Source organism: Struthio camelus, chromosome 22 (genome assembly GCF_040807025.1).
Source record: "Struthio camelus isolate bStrCam1 chromosome 22, bStrCam1.hap1, whole genome shotgun sequence".
In the NCBI taxonomy this organism is placed as follows: domain Eukaryota; kingdom Metazoa; phylum Chordata; class Aves; order Struthioniformes; family Struthionidae; genus Struthio; species Struthio camelus.
In genome coordinates this window covers 5,517,206-5,531,762 of record NC_090963.1, presented here as the reverse complement: position 1 = coordinate 5,531,762, position 14,557 = coordinate 5,517,206, and the positions used below count along the sequence as shown (strand labels likewise).

Sequence of the window (14,557 nt, the reverse complement as noted above, 5' to 3'; positions counted from 1 at the left end):
GGGCAGGCGACCAATAGGAGGCGCCGCGAGCGGGGGGGAGGCGGGGCGCAGCGGCTCGCCGCCAATGGCGAAGGAGCGGGGGGCGGCGGGGCCGGAGGCCGCGGCGGCGGCGGCGGCGGCGGGGTAGCGGCCGGGGGGCCGCGGCGGCGGCGGCGGCGGCGGGCCGGGCTGCGGGCGGTTGGCCGCCGCCATGTGGCTGTGCGGCGGGCGGCGGCAGCGGCGCCTCGGGGGCGTCGCGCTCCTCCTCTTCGTGCTGTGGCTGCTGCTGCGCAGGTGAGAGAGCCGCCACGCCCCCGCCCCCGCCGCTCGGGGGAGGGAAGGACGGGGCGGGGGGGGGGGGTCGCGCCCCGGCGCTGAGGGGAGGCCGGCGCGCGCGGCCGCCGGCGGGTCTGAGGGGCGGCTGGCAGCCGGCCGCCCGCCCGCAGCAGGTGCCGGCCGGCGGGCGGGGGCGGCGGCGATTCGCCCGCCCGGCCGCGGCTGTCCGTGGGCAGCGCGGGAGGGAGAGGCCGAAAAGCGGTGAATAAAGGTCGCGTGGCCCAACCGAGGCGTCTGGAGCGTCGGCGTCTCTGGGCGGCGGCGGTGGGGGGGTCTCAGCCCGCGCTTGCCGCTCCTCCGGTGCGCTGGCCCTGGCTCCGGCAGCCGCCCGCCGTCGGCGCGGGTTTTACGCGTGGTGCCGCGGGGTGAGGGAGCGGCGGGCGGCCCGGCGAGCGGGTGTCAAGGTTTCGGAGCGGCGGTTAGGCGGGCAGAGCTCCCGCTCGGCCGCGGGGTCGGGGGGAGGCGAGGCGCTCGGCGCCGGCCGGCCGCGCTCGCTGCCGCGGGGTGCTGCCGACCTGCCGCTCCTGGCTGCCGCCTTGGAGCGCGGTCGCGCTTGAACGGGAAACAAGAGGCTCCTTTTAACGGGAAAGCGTTCGTAAACTTTTGTGCTGCCTCCTCGCTGCCTGAGGGAGGGGGGGGAAAAAGAGAAAAATCCGTTTCTGATTTACCGCAACTCAGGCTTGATAAAATCGAAACGTCTTTCCTTATCAGGATGCGTAGAGAAAGCGAGTGCACCACTCTGAATCAGTCATTGACAGAAAGTGTTCATCCAGCAGGACACGGATGGGAAGGGCTGGAGAGAATAATGCTACACCCACGTAGAAATGATTTAAAAGCTTTAAATAAATGTTACACATAATATAACAATTTCTTGTCCATCATAAGAAGTAATGGATAAGGAAAGACCTATCGCCAGCACCATAAATCAGTTTTTGCGTTAGGCTAATGTTATCCCTGTCGACCTTGGCTCTTGTAAGGTTTTACATCATTTGAGCTCTTTGACAGATGATGCACTTTTGCAAATCAATCGCTCTGTCAGATCTAACCCATCTTTGAAACTGCCACGGGTATCTTACGTGCTTGCACCAGAGCTTTATTTCTCTCTCTTCAGTCTTCTGCCTTTCTGGATCCTTTCAGACAAGTATTAACTTTTTTCTTTTCTTTCGGTCCCATTTGTACGTTCCAGGCCAATATCCATTCCTGTATAGCCCACCCCTATGTAACAAGAAGTTATTCCAGATTCCAACTTAATCTTGTGTGTTTTAGATCATGGTATTTTGGAGTGCAGAACTCCTTCCTGGACAAGCATGTGTCTTGCATTTCAGCAAGAGGTAGATGTCTGCAAAGTAGCCTCCCAGTGCCAAGTGACAGCAGCTCTTCCATCTGAGTACTGTTGTCCCTAACAGCAAAGCACTGGAGAGAATATTCAGGTTAGGGAAGATGTATTTATTTATTATCATCCAGATCTTTTTTTTTAATAACCTGGGTACTTTATAATGGGTTCTTAAAAGCATAGTAGGAAGTTGCCTGATCTTCATAGCCACAGAGAGCCCTTGACAACTCTTTGCTTAATTGGAAGCAAAATTCTTCTATAGCTGGTCTTGGATTTGTGCCACACATGTTCTTAGCAGAGGATTATTACAAACTAATACCTGATAAAAGCATAGAAGTCAGAGCCTTTTGGAACAGTGTATCTGTTGAACACCGTATTCATTGGTAGCCAGTGTTTTTCCCTTGGCTCAGGTCACCTGCAAATAAACTGTACTATGAAACGCACTGATGGTTATCCAAGCCATCTTGAATCTGTACCTGGGCCTGGTCTAATAGAGGCAGGACCTTGCTTGCCACAGAAGACAGTGAGTAGTGAGTCCAAGCTCCAGCTTTCACTTTTCTCTGGGCAGAGGAAGCCCAGAATAAACAGCCAAGTCCTCTGAGGCAGATCTAAGTAGAGCTTAGAGCTTAACTGTAAAGTCTCTTGTCCTCTGAAGCCGTCCATGTCCACACGCCCTTTAGTATTGCCAAAGAAAGCTAATATCACTGTGTTTTTTCCCCCTCTGTTTTGACTCTCTCTTTTTTTTTTTTTTTTCCCATTAGCTTTCTCTCCCAACTGTTCTGGATATGTTGTAGACCGATACCAAAGCTAAATATATCTCATGCAGTGGGGATTTCATCCAGGCCTTTTTTTACAGACATGAATACATTAGTATAGCTGCCTGGTTTAGGAATTAACCACTGACTTGCCTATTCCCCTTGGAGTGTTTGCACTTCCACTTAGGCCTTATAAAGACAGGTCGTTGAGGACTAGCTTATCCAACCCAGTTTCAAAGCTTCTGCTCTAGGGAACTCTGTGATCTAATGCTACACACGGCTTGTGTTCTGGTGGGAGTCCTGGTGACCACTCAGGCTCCTCGTGCGCTGCAAACTGCAGAAGAATTCTTCTCTGTGACCCACATGAAATGGAGGGCTAGAAACAGTTCTTTCCAGAGGCAGTGGTGATGATAACCCTTGCGTGTACAGTGACAGTGAAGGAGAACTAGTTGCAGAATGTGCAGGTTGTGGCACCTCCCCGATGAGGCCCCTTTCCGTGTTCACAAATGACGGTTACTTTTTGGGAGAGGGGCGACTTGGAAATTAATCAGAAAAACAGACTTCACTGGAGCAGGGAGGAAATGGCTGCAGAGGGACAAAGTAGGCCAGTAAGCTTTAGGAAGATGCCAAAAAAAGATTCTTCGAAGCCTGTGTTCTCATTACCGAAGTGAGAAGAAATCTACTGGGAGCTGTACATTGCTCTCAAGAGCCAGCACAGAGCCCAGGTGGGCTTCATGCTATGGAAATCCAGCTCAGGGTAACAAGATGAAGCTCTGCGGAGTCATAGAAGTTTCTTTCAGGAGAAGCAAGTTGAACGTATCCTAGGTGAGAGATGTGTATTTCAGGAGAAGCTGTAGGAAATCTCTGTCTCCGCTGCACAATCCAGGAAGCAAGGGAGCTTTCTACCAGTCCTCTGTGGTGACAGAAAACACTGGAGGCAGGGAGTTTTAGGGTAGGAAACTCAAAGAGAACCTGCCCACTAAGTTATGTCCAGGATTAGGAAGATAAGCTTAAGTGATTTGTTTATTTTTATCTGGCCACCTAGGCTTCCTGAGGGCTGGACTCGTTCCACCGCCAGTGGCACGGTCAGCATTAGTATTGTGTGCAGGTGTGATTTAGGGCTTTATCTAGCTCAGAAACGGATTGAAAACTTAGTTTTTTTCCAACCTCAGCTTTCAGAATCAGTGTTGCGTTTCCTGACCCCTTTGGGCTTTCTGTCTCAGGCTGTCACCAAACAGTAGAAGGAGGCACAGCTGCTATTTCAGGATCTGATTTGTGAAAGTTGAAGTATGTATGAGACTGTGATAACTCTAACAGAATAAAGAGGCAGATAGCCACAAAATATTCTGCACGTTGAGTAAGAACCACCTCCCCGCTGTTAAAATTTATAGTGATTCCTTGGAAGCAGTGCTGCGATTTCCTAATCTTAACTCATTATTCTCTGGCTTTACCTATTTTCTTGTGTAGATGAGTGTTTTTGATTCTTTTCCTATTCAGGCAATCTCCCTTTAAATACAACAATTATATATTTCACGCTTATTTTTCATAATTAGAGCTACACTGTCTTCGCAGAAACATAGTTCTGCCCTTACTGCACCAGGTTCTGATTGGAACATACTGCTATTTCCTTGCTCAGCACTATTTTTTATAAATGGTTTGACAATAAATCCACCTGAATGCTCATTGACTGAAGGCAGTGATGTCTAATCTAGACTTCCTTTTCCAGGTATTACCCTTGCCTGCTGCCGGTTGTTTCAGAGACCTGTGAGAATGCTGTGTTACACAGGTACCCTCTGTGCTTGTCAGCCAGCCCAAACGATATGTTGGAAGTCTTAGATTTAGCTCCCCTGTAGTGTCCTTGTCCTGTGTCAGAGGACAGGTAATCACTGCAGGCTCCTGATGAGCAATCCCTCTAAGCCATGAGTTCTGAGAAGTCCTCACCTTCTGCTAATACCTGCTCTACGCTTAGTATAGAAAACAGCCAGAAACTTAGATATTTTCCTCTCCAGATATGGCATTTCTCTCTTAATGTGTGGGTCAGTCTTGCTGGCTTGGGACTGGAATTCATTTTCTTGCGTGTGGCTGTGATGATGTCTCAGAGGAACAAGCTGCTATTGTCTAAACCTTTTGCAGATTCAGAGTTACGGAACTGGGGTAGTCTGATGGAGGCAGTGTAACTGCTTTGGATCCGAACCAGTTGATAAAATGTCTTGATTCCAACAGAATGAACTCAGGAGCTTTGTAAGGCAATAGGAAGTAGTTTCTTGCATGCAAGACCCAATCTGAATGGAGCTGTGATACCATGAATATTCAAGCTGATAAGTGCTTTTGAACCTGGTATCTCATTTGCTCCCACTTTTTTGGCCAATAACATATTATGGAATTAATGTCAGTAGTAATGCAGGCAGATGTAAGTTTGTGATGACCGTGGACCTCAGTCTTTCCCGAGCGATGAATGTAATCCTGGGATTTGCTTTAAGGAAAAGGTTTTCTGTTCACAGCGAACAGGCGCTTTATTTCGTCCATGCATTGAACTGAAAGATATCAGAGTGGTGCTCATTACTGTAAATCTGTCGTGTCACTCCAAATCTAATATTAAATGCATGTTTCTCTATAGACTTGGGTTTTGAATGACCGCGAGACATTCAGAGTAGGAATACAAACTGAAATGCAGCCACCTCTGGAGTGGAGATCAGGAAATCAGCCAGCATATGTCATCCTCCTGCAAAACAGGAAGAGCTTAAACTTCATAAGTTTCTAAGGTTTTCCCCAGTACTGTGAGTGAAAACTTCCCCATCTCGTATTTTCAGCAAGTTAGTTTTGTGATCTCTGCCTGAGAAGTGCTACATTTCCTTTGTGGAGGGCTTGGGGCATTCAGGGTAGAAGCTACTAGGGAAATGAATATTAAATATACAGCTGAGGCAGCTTCCATCTGTTTTATAATTGTCTGAAAAAAACCTATATGCTGTATATGACTAAGCGCATACCTTAGAAGTAGGAAGGTCAGTGCTGATCCTGCCAGGTGGGGTGAAATAAGCAGCCTCTCTTAGGGGGACTGATTTCTTTACTACAGACTGGATGTTCATATGTCTGTCTTTCTCTTCTAGGTTTAACTGGAGTGAGCTGATACCTTTGCGGTTATGGGGGAGGACCCTAGGCTTGCAGACAGAAAACTCACACTTCCTCCTGGAAGGCATGCCCTTCCGCATATTTGGAGGCTCAGTGCACTATTTCCGAGTCCCCAGGGAATACTGGGAAGATCGCATGCTTAAGATGAAAGCATGTGGCTTAAACACGCTTACTACGTAAGTGTCCTCACTCTCTGGGTTCTATGAAATTACCTAGCGGCCTGTCCCCACGCTCATGGTAGTTTTTGGGGACTGTGCCATTAACTTCAGTGGGCTGTAGCAATGTCTTTGGGTACCTGTAATTATGAGAAACCGTCGTGCCATGTCCTTTTGCTTCTGTTTCTTGCGTTTACTTAATAATCTGTTATCTGCTTCCCTCAGCGTGTTTCTCCAGCTGGTGGATGTCACCTCTGGTCTAGATGTTGACTCAGTTGCTGTTTCTTCCCTTTTCTTTGCTGTGATGTGCCAGCAGCTTTAACCTGAAGCAGTCTATGGCTCTTCCTTAGTGTTAGGTCCTTGAGCAGGATTTCAAGCCTGGACATTTGGAAACAGCTGGGAATGAAGAAGAACACCTGCACTATGCGTTTAGGAACCCTCCACAGTGATCCAAGTGCTGCATCTTTGGGAACTGTGCTAGATCACTGTAGCGCACAGAACAGAGAATGAGGATTCAAGTTTCTTTAACCATCAACCTCTGTAATATCCTCAGATACAACCTGGAATGGATGTCTGTCAAACATATCGGGAACTGGCTTCTTAATGCTGACGCAATGAGGAAGGTTCAGGGTCTGAAACAGCTGTTCATCACTGAACAGCACTGATTTAGACTGCTCTGGTTTGGGGAATGAAAGATGTACCTGGACACAGTGGCCTGAATTTTAAGATCACTATAGCCCCCGTCCTCAATGTGTGCTTTACATGTCTGCTTTGTTTTTTAATTTAGATTTTCACTTAAATGTAGACCAGTGATTGCCATTTCTCTTTGCTGATCTTGCCAAATCTGATGGTCTTGAGAAGCTCAGATATTGCAGAATACAGGAAAAAGAGCGTAACAAAATAAGGACTTATCAGAGAAATGAAAGACAAGCACAAACAACATGTCAAGAATAGCATAGGCACTTGTAATACGTACCTGCAATCATCTCTGGATCTGTTATTGACTAACAAAGTATATGCGTAGTCTTTTCTCTGCTTAGCAAATGCAGTGTCTTTTCGGCTCTTCAACTCCGCTGCCCTAATTCTGCATTTCAGGTATGTGCCATGGAACCTTCATGAACCGGCAAGAGGAAAGTTTGACTTCAGTCGAAACCTGGATCTAGAGTACGTGGTACAGACAATTCTATTATTACATACTCATGTTTTGAGGGGAGGGTGTATGCGCTGGTTCAGGATGAAGATGTCATTTCCAGCTTCTGAAGCTAAGCCTGTACCTTGATCTGACAATGGAGACTCTCATTTCTTCCCCTACTTTCTGGAGTCCTGGGAACTTGAAGATTTAGTATCCATCCAGTACAGTTGTTTGATCAAGCAGTTTTCTTCTGGTTCTGGTACCTGGGATTCCATGGTGTTTGGCGTATTAGGAGTGCATGGAGTAGCAATTCTTCAGTCAGATAATAATTGCGTTATCTGGATCTCTAGGGCCTTCCTTTCACTGGCAGCTAAAATTGGACTGTGGGTGATTCTGCGTCCTGGACCTTATATCTGCTCTGAATGGGACCTTGGTGGTCTGCCCAGGTAAGTGTGTAAATAGTTGAGGCAGGCCTTGTAAGAAGACCTCTGATCATGCAGTTGAGCCTCCTCCAAGGATTCAGAATGGATGTCTGTTAGATGGGAATATTTGATTTTCTGTGTGCCCAAAGCAGGAGAATATCCGTTTTGTTATTGAGCTTTCCTAAACAGTAGAGATAGTAAGCCTGGAACTAGGGCATTTTTTGAGCAGTTATTTTTTAAAATAATAATAATAAGCGTTATGGCAAAAATGTTACAGCAAGTAAATGGAATTGGGAAACTCACCTTCTATTGCTGTTGAAACTTGACTGTCTCTAAAATATGAGTAGTAGTATTTGCAGCTTGATGTAAGGATTTGCTGCATCTCAGGTCCATTTTAAAAGTCCTGTTAAAACATGTGTATGATACAGCTGGCAGTAATAAAGCCCCACAACTTTTCTAACCTCCTACTGTATTTTCTCCTAAAGCGCACAGCTTGTTGGTAAGAGGCTTCGAGAGTTGAGTTGAAAACATCAGCAGAGACTTGCCTAGTTACTAGATCCCAGTGGAACCAGCGCCAGGTTTCATATCACTTGTTTTCCTTACCTTCACAGAGCATGAACCTCAGTGGAGACACCTGACTCGGATAAAATCTGGAGATTATTTCTCGTAATGTTTATCATTTTCTCATGCGACTTTTGCTGTCGCCTGTCCTCAACAAAATGGGGCCTGCCCTTTCTGCTAAAATCAGTTTAGTGCATTGTGGCCTCTTACTGCAATTAGGCTATTTCTTACTAGACAAAGAGTTTCATTGAGACCTCTGGGGCATAGTCCTGTAGGCATGTATCAAGAGGTGCAAAAAATTTTTTTTTGTGCCAGCCTTAGGGAAAGGAAGCAGAGTGCCCTGCCTCTGGGACCTGAACTCTCAGGTTTCAGAACTGTGAAGGTTTGTCAGGGACTTACTCATGATAGCACAGCTACTCCTGATAAGAGGTAGTAGCTAGTTCTACATTATATTATGAGCAACGCATGTATTGTCAGTTGTTGTCAGGACACTGCTATACTTTTTATCAGACTGCAGCTTCACCTGACAAAGAGCAACAGTCGTATTCTAATTTTTTTTCAGATAGGGGAAACTGATGCACAGAGAGGCCATGGTTTTTGCAAGCCCACCGAGCTGCATATAGCATACAAGAGTTGAGACTTTCAGACCTCTGAACGCACTTACAGTTTTTGCCTCCTTTGCAGAGAAAAGGAAGGTGCAAGCTTACTCTGCTTAAACTGTTATCGTGGTACATTGTTCTTCCCTTAAACACATTGCCCGTTTCTGTGTTAGCCCCAAATCAGCTAACTAAATCTTGTAAATCAGCAGTAGAAACCACGGAAACAATTACCTGAAGCTTTGTTTTGAATGATGATTGGCGTTTGGTTGTAGAGTGCCCTTGGTGAGGCAAGGAATTCCAGGGTATCCTTTAGAGTGGTAAGTTTAGCCCATGAAATCTTATCAGGAAAATCAATGAAATGAGCCTGCACCTCTAGGTTTAGGCCCAAAATACAGAAGAAAAAGAAGGGAAACAGCTTGGTAATTGCAGTCTGGACTCCTCATTTAAAAGTGTGAGTGCTGGGTAGCTCCAGATAGTGGGATTAGCATAGAAGTGATTCCATAAAAACGTCCCTTCCTTGAAATGTGTTTCTTCTTTGCTTGTGGCATACATGGTCAGGTAAATGCATTCTGTGCACACCAGGTACTTGCATTTCTGAGAGGGGTCCTTCAGCAGTGGAAAGAAGGGGTTTCAAGCTCTTGCTGCGTTACTGTGGGTTGTATAGGCATGAAGTCTCTTTCATACTTGTCCCTTTTGTCTTGGGTAATATCCATGGAAGAAGTCATTTAAGCAAACGTTTTCTGCTGCTGTTGCAAGCAACCCAGGAAAAGCAAGCAGGATTCTGCTTTACCTTCTGCATGATCTACATACAAATGTCCGCTGCAATAACTTTGTTCCTGGGATTCATGTTGTAAAGTGAAAAGTATCCAGCTTAACATGCAGATTTTTAGTTTCTACAACAAGTAGAAAAATGCCCTTTTGACTTGCAATCTGAATGTGTTTTGCCTGGGCAGTGGATTTGAATAATCCTCACATGGTGTCATTCGCTGACTTACTCTGTTGTCTGTGCCTGCGCTTCAGGCTAACCCAAGTGATACAGAACATTCAATTATTCCTGCCCAAATGGGACTTCATGTCAGTGGACGGTGTTACTTCTAGCAGCCTTGACTGAATGCGAGTCTCTCAACAGATTTCCATTTGCTGCTTTTCTCGTAGCTGGCTACTGCAAGACCCAGAGATGCAACTGAGGACAACCTACAAGGGCTTTACAGAAGCTGTGGATGCCTATTTTGATCATCTAATGCCTATCGTAGTCCCTCTTCAGGCAAGTACAATCTGCCACCCTCTCTATCCCCAAGCGGGGACTACCTGCAGCTGAGCTGCACAGATGAGTGTTGAGTTACGTAACAGCAGCCGGTTGAAGCAACAACAAATCTAAGTAGCTTTACTTTAGGAACCAGTTTGGGTGATAGTTGTCCATGTCGGTCCTCTAGCTCTGCCTATTCTGTTATGCGTAGAAATCATGGTGACCAACTTCTCCCTTTTTTTCCCCCAACAGTACAAGAAAGGAGGTCCCATCATTGCAGTGCAAGTGGAGAATGAATATGGTTCATACGCCAAAGACCCAAACTACATGTCCTATGTTAAAATGGTAATGTTGGCACGTTTACTTGTTTCTGTGGTGACTCTCTCTCGTAAGCCACCTTCCTTGTAGTACTTTATCATTTCTGAATAACTTTGAGCCTGACTTCAGAAAACTTTGGAACTGTCAGTGCCTAGTCTGCCTGGATTTCACTTGATATTTCTTATCTACTTGGTATTTTTTCACTTGATATTTCTATGGGAGAGACCCCATATATCCCCCTCATTACTGACAAGTCTGTGTTCCGATGTCTTCCAGAAAAGAGGGTTTTAGGGAAATGGGGGAGCACCTCTAACACGTAGCTGGCCTTGAAGAACCTCTCTCCTGCTGATCCTGTTTTGCTTCTCACAGACAGCATTAGAGAAAGCGTTTCTCTTTGCCTCAACATATCCATTGCCTTTCCTGGGAGGAAGGTTTATGTGAACAAGGCACCAGCATGCTGCTAAACCTGTGCGCTCCACCTCAGGCAGGTGAATTTGCCTAATGCCTCCCATGTCCTTGTCAAATGGAGACTAAACGGTGCCCTGGCTCTTGCCTCTGAGCTGAGTGATAAAGAGCTGGCCAGTACTCAGGGAGGCCAGGTTATCCTGCTGACTCTAGTATGAGCCTAACTGATTTGTTCATTTACTCCTAGTACAACAGCAAGATCTGCAGTAGGTCTCATAAAGTTCTCCCTCCCCCCCCCCCCCCCGCCCCGCCCCTTTAAAAAAGTTGGTGAACATAAGAGAGATTTGATTACTCATTCAGTGGCATGTGCATGTACACTCACTTCTGTGTGGGATGGAGGAAAAATGTACTGGCGGGAAGGCAGACTTCTGTCTTCAAATATTTCTGTGGACTTCCCTCAAGCTCTTTCGAGTAGCAAAGATGACCTTCGCAACCCTATTCCTCCCTCAATTTGAAACAGATGATATCATCTGCTATTCCCCACTATAACTGTATGATAATGTGTATTAGCTCAAGTTTGTTGCATAAACTTTATGCTCCTCGCTCTTCTGGTATAACATTATCAGATCCTCCTGAAACCTTTGGGTACCCCAGCTTCACCCTCAACACCAATTGGAAAGCTAACTGCGTTAACTCTGGCTCAGGTCATCTTATTGCTCGCAAGTTATACAGAGGTTCTTCAACCAAAGAAATTGTGACAGGAGTCCTAATCTGCTTAGAATGGTGCTTGCTGCTGCTCCTCCGTCTTGTGGAGTCATTTAATACTGTTTAGAGGGTTAAATATGAAATATACATATGAGCAGATTAAAAGGTTAATTGGTGGCCTGAAGAAATAATGTCCACATTTTCTGTGACATCTACATAGTTTCCCTCCCTGTGTCCCATACCCAGCATGTAAGTAAATGGCTTTTAATGGATAGGACATGGAGGTGAGCTAGAAGCACTCTGCTGTGTCTGAACGGTTCACCAACTCAGTGCTTGCTTTTCCCTATCTCAGTGATGAAAGAGCTTACAGTGCTTCACAGACTTGTCAGAACAGGTAATGTTTCCTTGCCAGGTCTGTGGGTATATATTTGCACTGCTGTTTCCTCATATTCTAGTATTGTGTGCAGCTTACATCTGAGGAATGTATTGTAGTGGTTAAAGAAGAAACCGTGGGAAAGCAGGACTTGCAGGGATTCCTTTTAGATGTGGGTTGGAGTGGGATCTAACATGAACACAGGTGGACTGGGAGCTTGAACTCCTAGATTGTGTTCTGGTTTGGACTCTGAGCTCTGAATGTGGCAAGTTGATTACTTCACATCTGCATCTAGCATTTTTTTTTTTTTAAAAAAAAAAAAAAAAAGGGAAAGCCCTGTCCTTATCTCACCCTCTCAGTGCAGTGTCTTCCCTTTCCGAAATCTCTGCACCATGAAAAGGAGTATTGACACCTCCCTGCACACAGAGTACGTGAGCTGGGATTAGCTGAGCACACACCTGTGTTTGCCATAGACCCAATTTCTATTTCTGGTTCTCTGCTGCACCCTGAAATCTTGTAATGCGTTTCAGTGTCTCATTTATTTAATTTAAAAAAGGTATTAATGTAGTATTAGTATTAATGAAGTCCTCAAAGGATTATCTTAATAAAGTTTGTTAGAAATCCCAGTTCCCTCAGTAGCTGAATTTTGTCAGATATTAGCATCTGTTGAGGTATAAATTTAGTGATGACAGGTTGATAACTAACCAGGTTGTCTTAACTCTGAATTGGGTTTGTCTTTAAATTTTCTTTTGCAATGCTTCACTAATGTAGAATGTAGCTAATGCTGAAGTCCGTTCTGTGTGCATAGTGTGCGTCGGCACGCGCAGTATGCAAAGGTTTGTTTAAACAGCAGATGTTAACTAGTTAGTGCACCTGACATCAGAAACTCCTGTGTGACCCGGTGTGTCTTTAATCACTACCTGTAAAATGGTGATTAGAATTAAGAGTTCAAAGGCTTGTTTTCAAAGCTCCTTGAAGCTGGCGGAGTGACTTCCAACATGGGTATAGTGAAAAGAAGGGTTAATTTGGGACTAGGAGTTCCTAACCTCTATTTCAAACATTAGCCGCCATTCTGTAAAAACACAAGTGTAAGAGAACACTGCTAACAGTAAGAATCCTGCAAGTGTGTGCATGTGTTTTAAAAAAGCTTAGAGTGCCATTGCATGCTGTCCTGTGATACTAAAGAAGAACACAGTTACCTGATCTGTCCTATGATGGAGCCATTCATTGGCAAAACAGCTGTTCTCCTTTCAGCTTCCATTGTTAGACAAAAGGGAAGGCTGAGCTGCTTTTCTTTCACCTGAAGCTCTCTTTCAAAGGAAAGCAGTGAAGCTTTCCCAAGAGGAAGATAAAATCCTGATGTTTGATGTGCCAGTGAGAAACTGATCCTGCTTTCTAAAACCAAGTTAGATTTTCCAGATGTCTGTAAGCTGGAAAAAGTGCACAGGGAAGCTTCAGGAGGAATGGGAGATGTCACAGGAATAATATCTTTCCAAGCTACTACTAGTCTCAAGCTCCTGTCCTGTTATCCCCAGGGGACAGGTGATCACCCCAGGGAAGGTGATTATATACTTTAACCCTTTAATATCCTGACAAACACCAAACTCAGGCCTTAACACAGTGTCTTCTCCCCTTTTTTAATTTAGGCTCTGTTAAGCAGAGGGATTGTGGAACTCTTAATGACCTCAGACAACAAGAATGGGCTATCATTTGGCTTTGTGGAGGGAGGTATGTGCTTGTAGGAGAGCAAGGTAAGACTGTTTTCTTCCTCTAGGGCAGCAGAGGAAATGTCGTCTTTGAATGAGAGCAGTACACTTCATTAGCTGAGCTGTGCCCGTTAACTATATTCTGTTTGTGGTAGAAGAGCTTCAGCCATACAGGAGGGACCCCCTTTGCTGGATAGTATACTTGTGGAACAAAACCAGGCCCTTCCCAGAAAGGTTTGGAGTGTTCCTTTCAACACAAGGTGTAGCACAGTGACAGCAGGATTGCTCCATGGGGAAGCGACTTTTTGATACCCTAAGGCACGCTAGTACTCTTGGAGCTACGCAGGACAAAGAGCTGCTTTCCAGGATTTTAAATGTGCGCAGATTAAATGTCTCGCTGCCTTCTGTCTCATACTGGGCATCTGTAACTCTCACTGAGGTTAGTGAAAAGATCACAGCACCTAACGTTTCTTGATGTTTCTGTCAGATTAAAAGGCTGAAAATACTACTCCTTATTGCTTCCTTTGAATATATATTAAATACGTATCTCAGCAGTTAATAACAGTAATAACTTAAGATACCCGTTTTACAGTTAAAAAGAAAAGATAAAAGTCCATCCAAAGCCCTAGATTCCGAAAGCTAACATTCTGGAAGTTTAGCAGTAGTTTGCAAGCCGGCCCTCTGTTATCAGTGAGCTTGCTCTGCAGTGTACAGCCTTTGGGTAGGCAAAAGAGGGTATCAAATGTGCATAACGCAGAAGAGTTTCCTTTTTTCTTTTTCCCTTTTAAGAACCATAATTCCTTTAAGTCTCTGAAATGCTGCTTAACGCCTATCCTGCTTTTCACTGTGAAGAAATGGAGGTGTAGCTGTTTTGGTGACACTGCTCCCTAAATCTGATTGTTTTGGGCATAGTGTGATATTGATTTTCGTATTTCCAGATCCAGCTCAGCTGAGGTTTTTTTTTTCTACTTTTCTACTTGGCCTGTGATCTCTCTGGTGTTTCTGCCAATTTCCTGCCTGAATAGCAAGCAATTGCTTCCCTGAATGAAGTGTTGGCAGGGCGCAGTCCTTGAGTGCTCCTGTCATCAGTCAGTTGTGAACACTGTTAATTTTCTAATGTCAGGCATGGAGATGATTAGAAGGGAAGCTTTTTCCTCCTTTTCTTCCTCCTCTTATTTTTGAAACGAAAATATGAGAAGGACAAATTCAGTAAGTCTGAATCCATAGTCCTTCACCAGAAGTAGGGTGGTCCTCTTCAATTATTTTTTTTTTTGGGGGGGGGGGGGAGGGGGGGGGAGTGCAGCAGTTTCCAGTCTTGACCACACAGGGTCACTCTCTCCCTGCCAGTGAGCTAATGTTCAGCAGGGCTGGTATGGAAGTCTCTATCTAGCCTCACCATCTTC

At 45.4% G+C, this 14,557-nt stretch overlaps 1 protein-coding gene across 4 annotated transcripts in view; it reads left to right on the top strand.

The window, feature by feature from the left end:
- Positions 1-14,557, top strand: part of LOC104143531 (beta-galactosidase-1-like protein 2) — a 31,980-nt gene that overhangs the window by 335 nt on the left and 17,088 nt on the right. The window contains exons 1-8 of one of the 4 annotated variants that reach the window (XM_068916879.1): positions 154-273; positions 4,130-4,189; positions 5,511-5,708; positions 6,783-6,851; positions 7,170-7,265; positions 9,557-9,665; positions 9,900-9,992; positions 13,095-13,176. In XM_068916879.1, the coding sequence (XP_068772980.1) occupies positions 191-273; positions 4,130-4,189; positions 5,511-5,708; positions 6,783-6,851; positions 7,170-7,265; positions 9,557-9,665; positions 9,900-9,992; positions 13,095-13,176 (790 nt within the window). In that variant the 5' untranslated portion in view covers positions 154-190. Of the gene's footprint in view, positions 1-128; positions 274-4,129; positions 4,190-5,510; positions 5,709-6,782; positions 6,852-7,169; positions 7,266-9,556; positions 9,666-9,899; positions 9,993-13,094; positions 13,177-14,557 lie in introns of those variants that run through there. The other 3 variants (XM_068916882.1, XM_068916880.1, XM_068916881.1) reach the window with 3 other exon arrangements.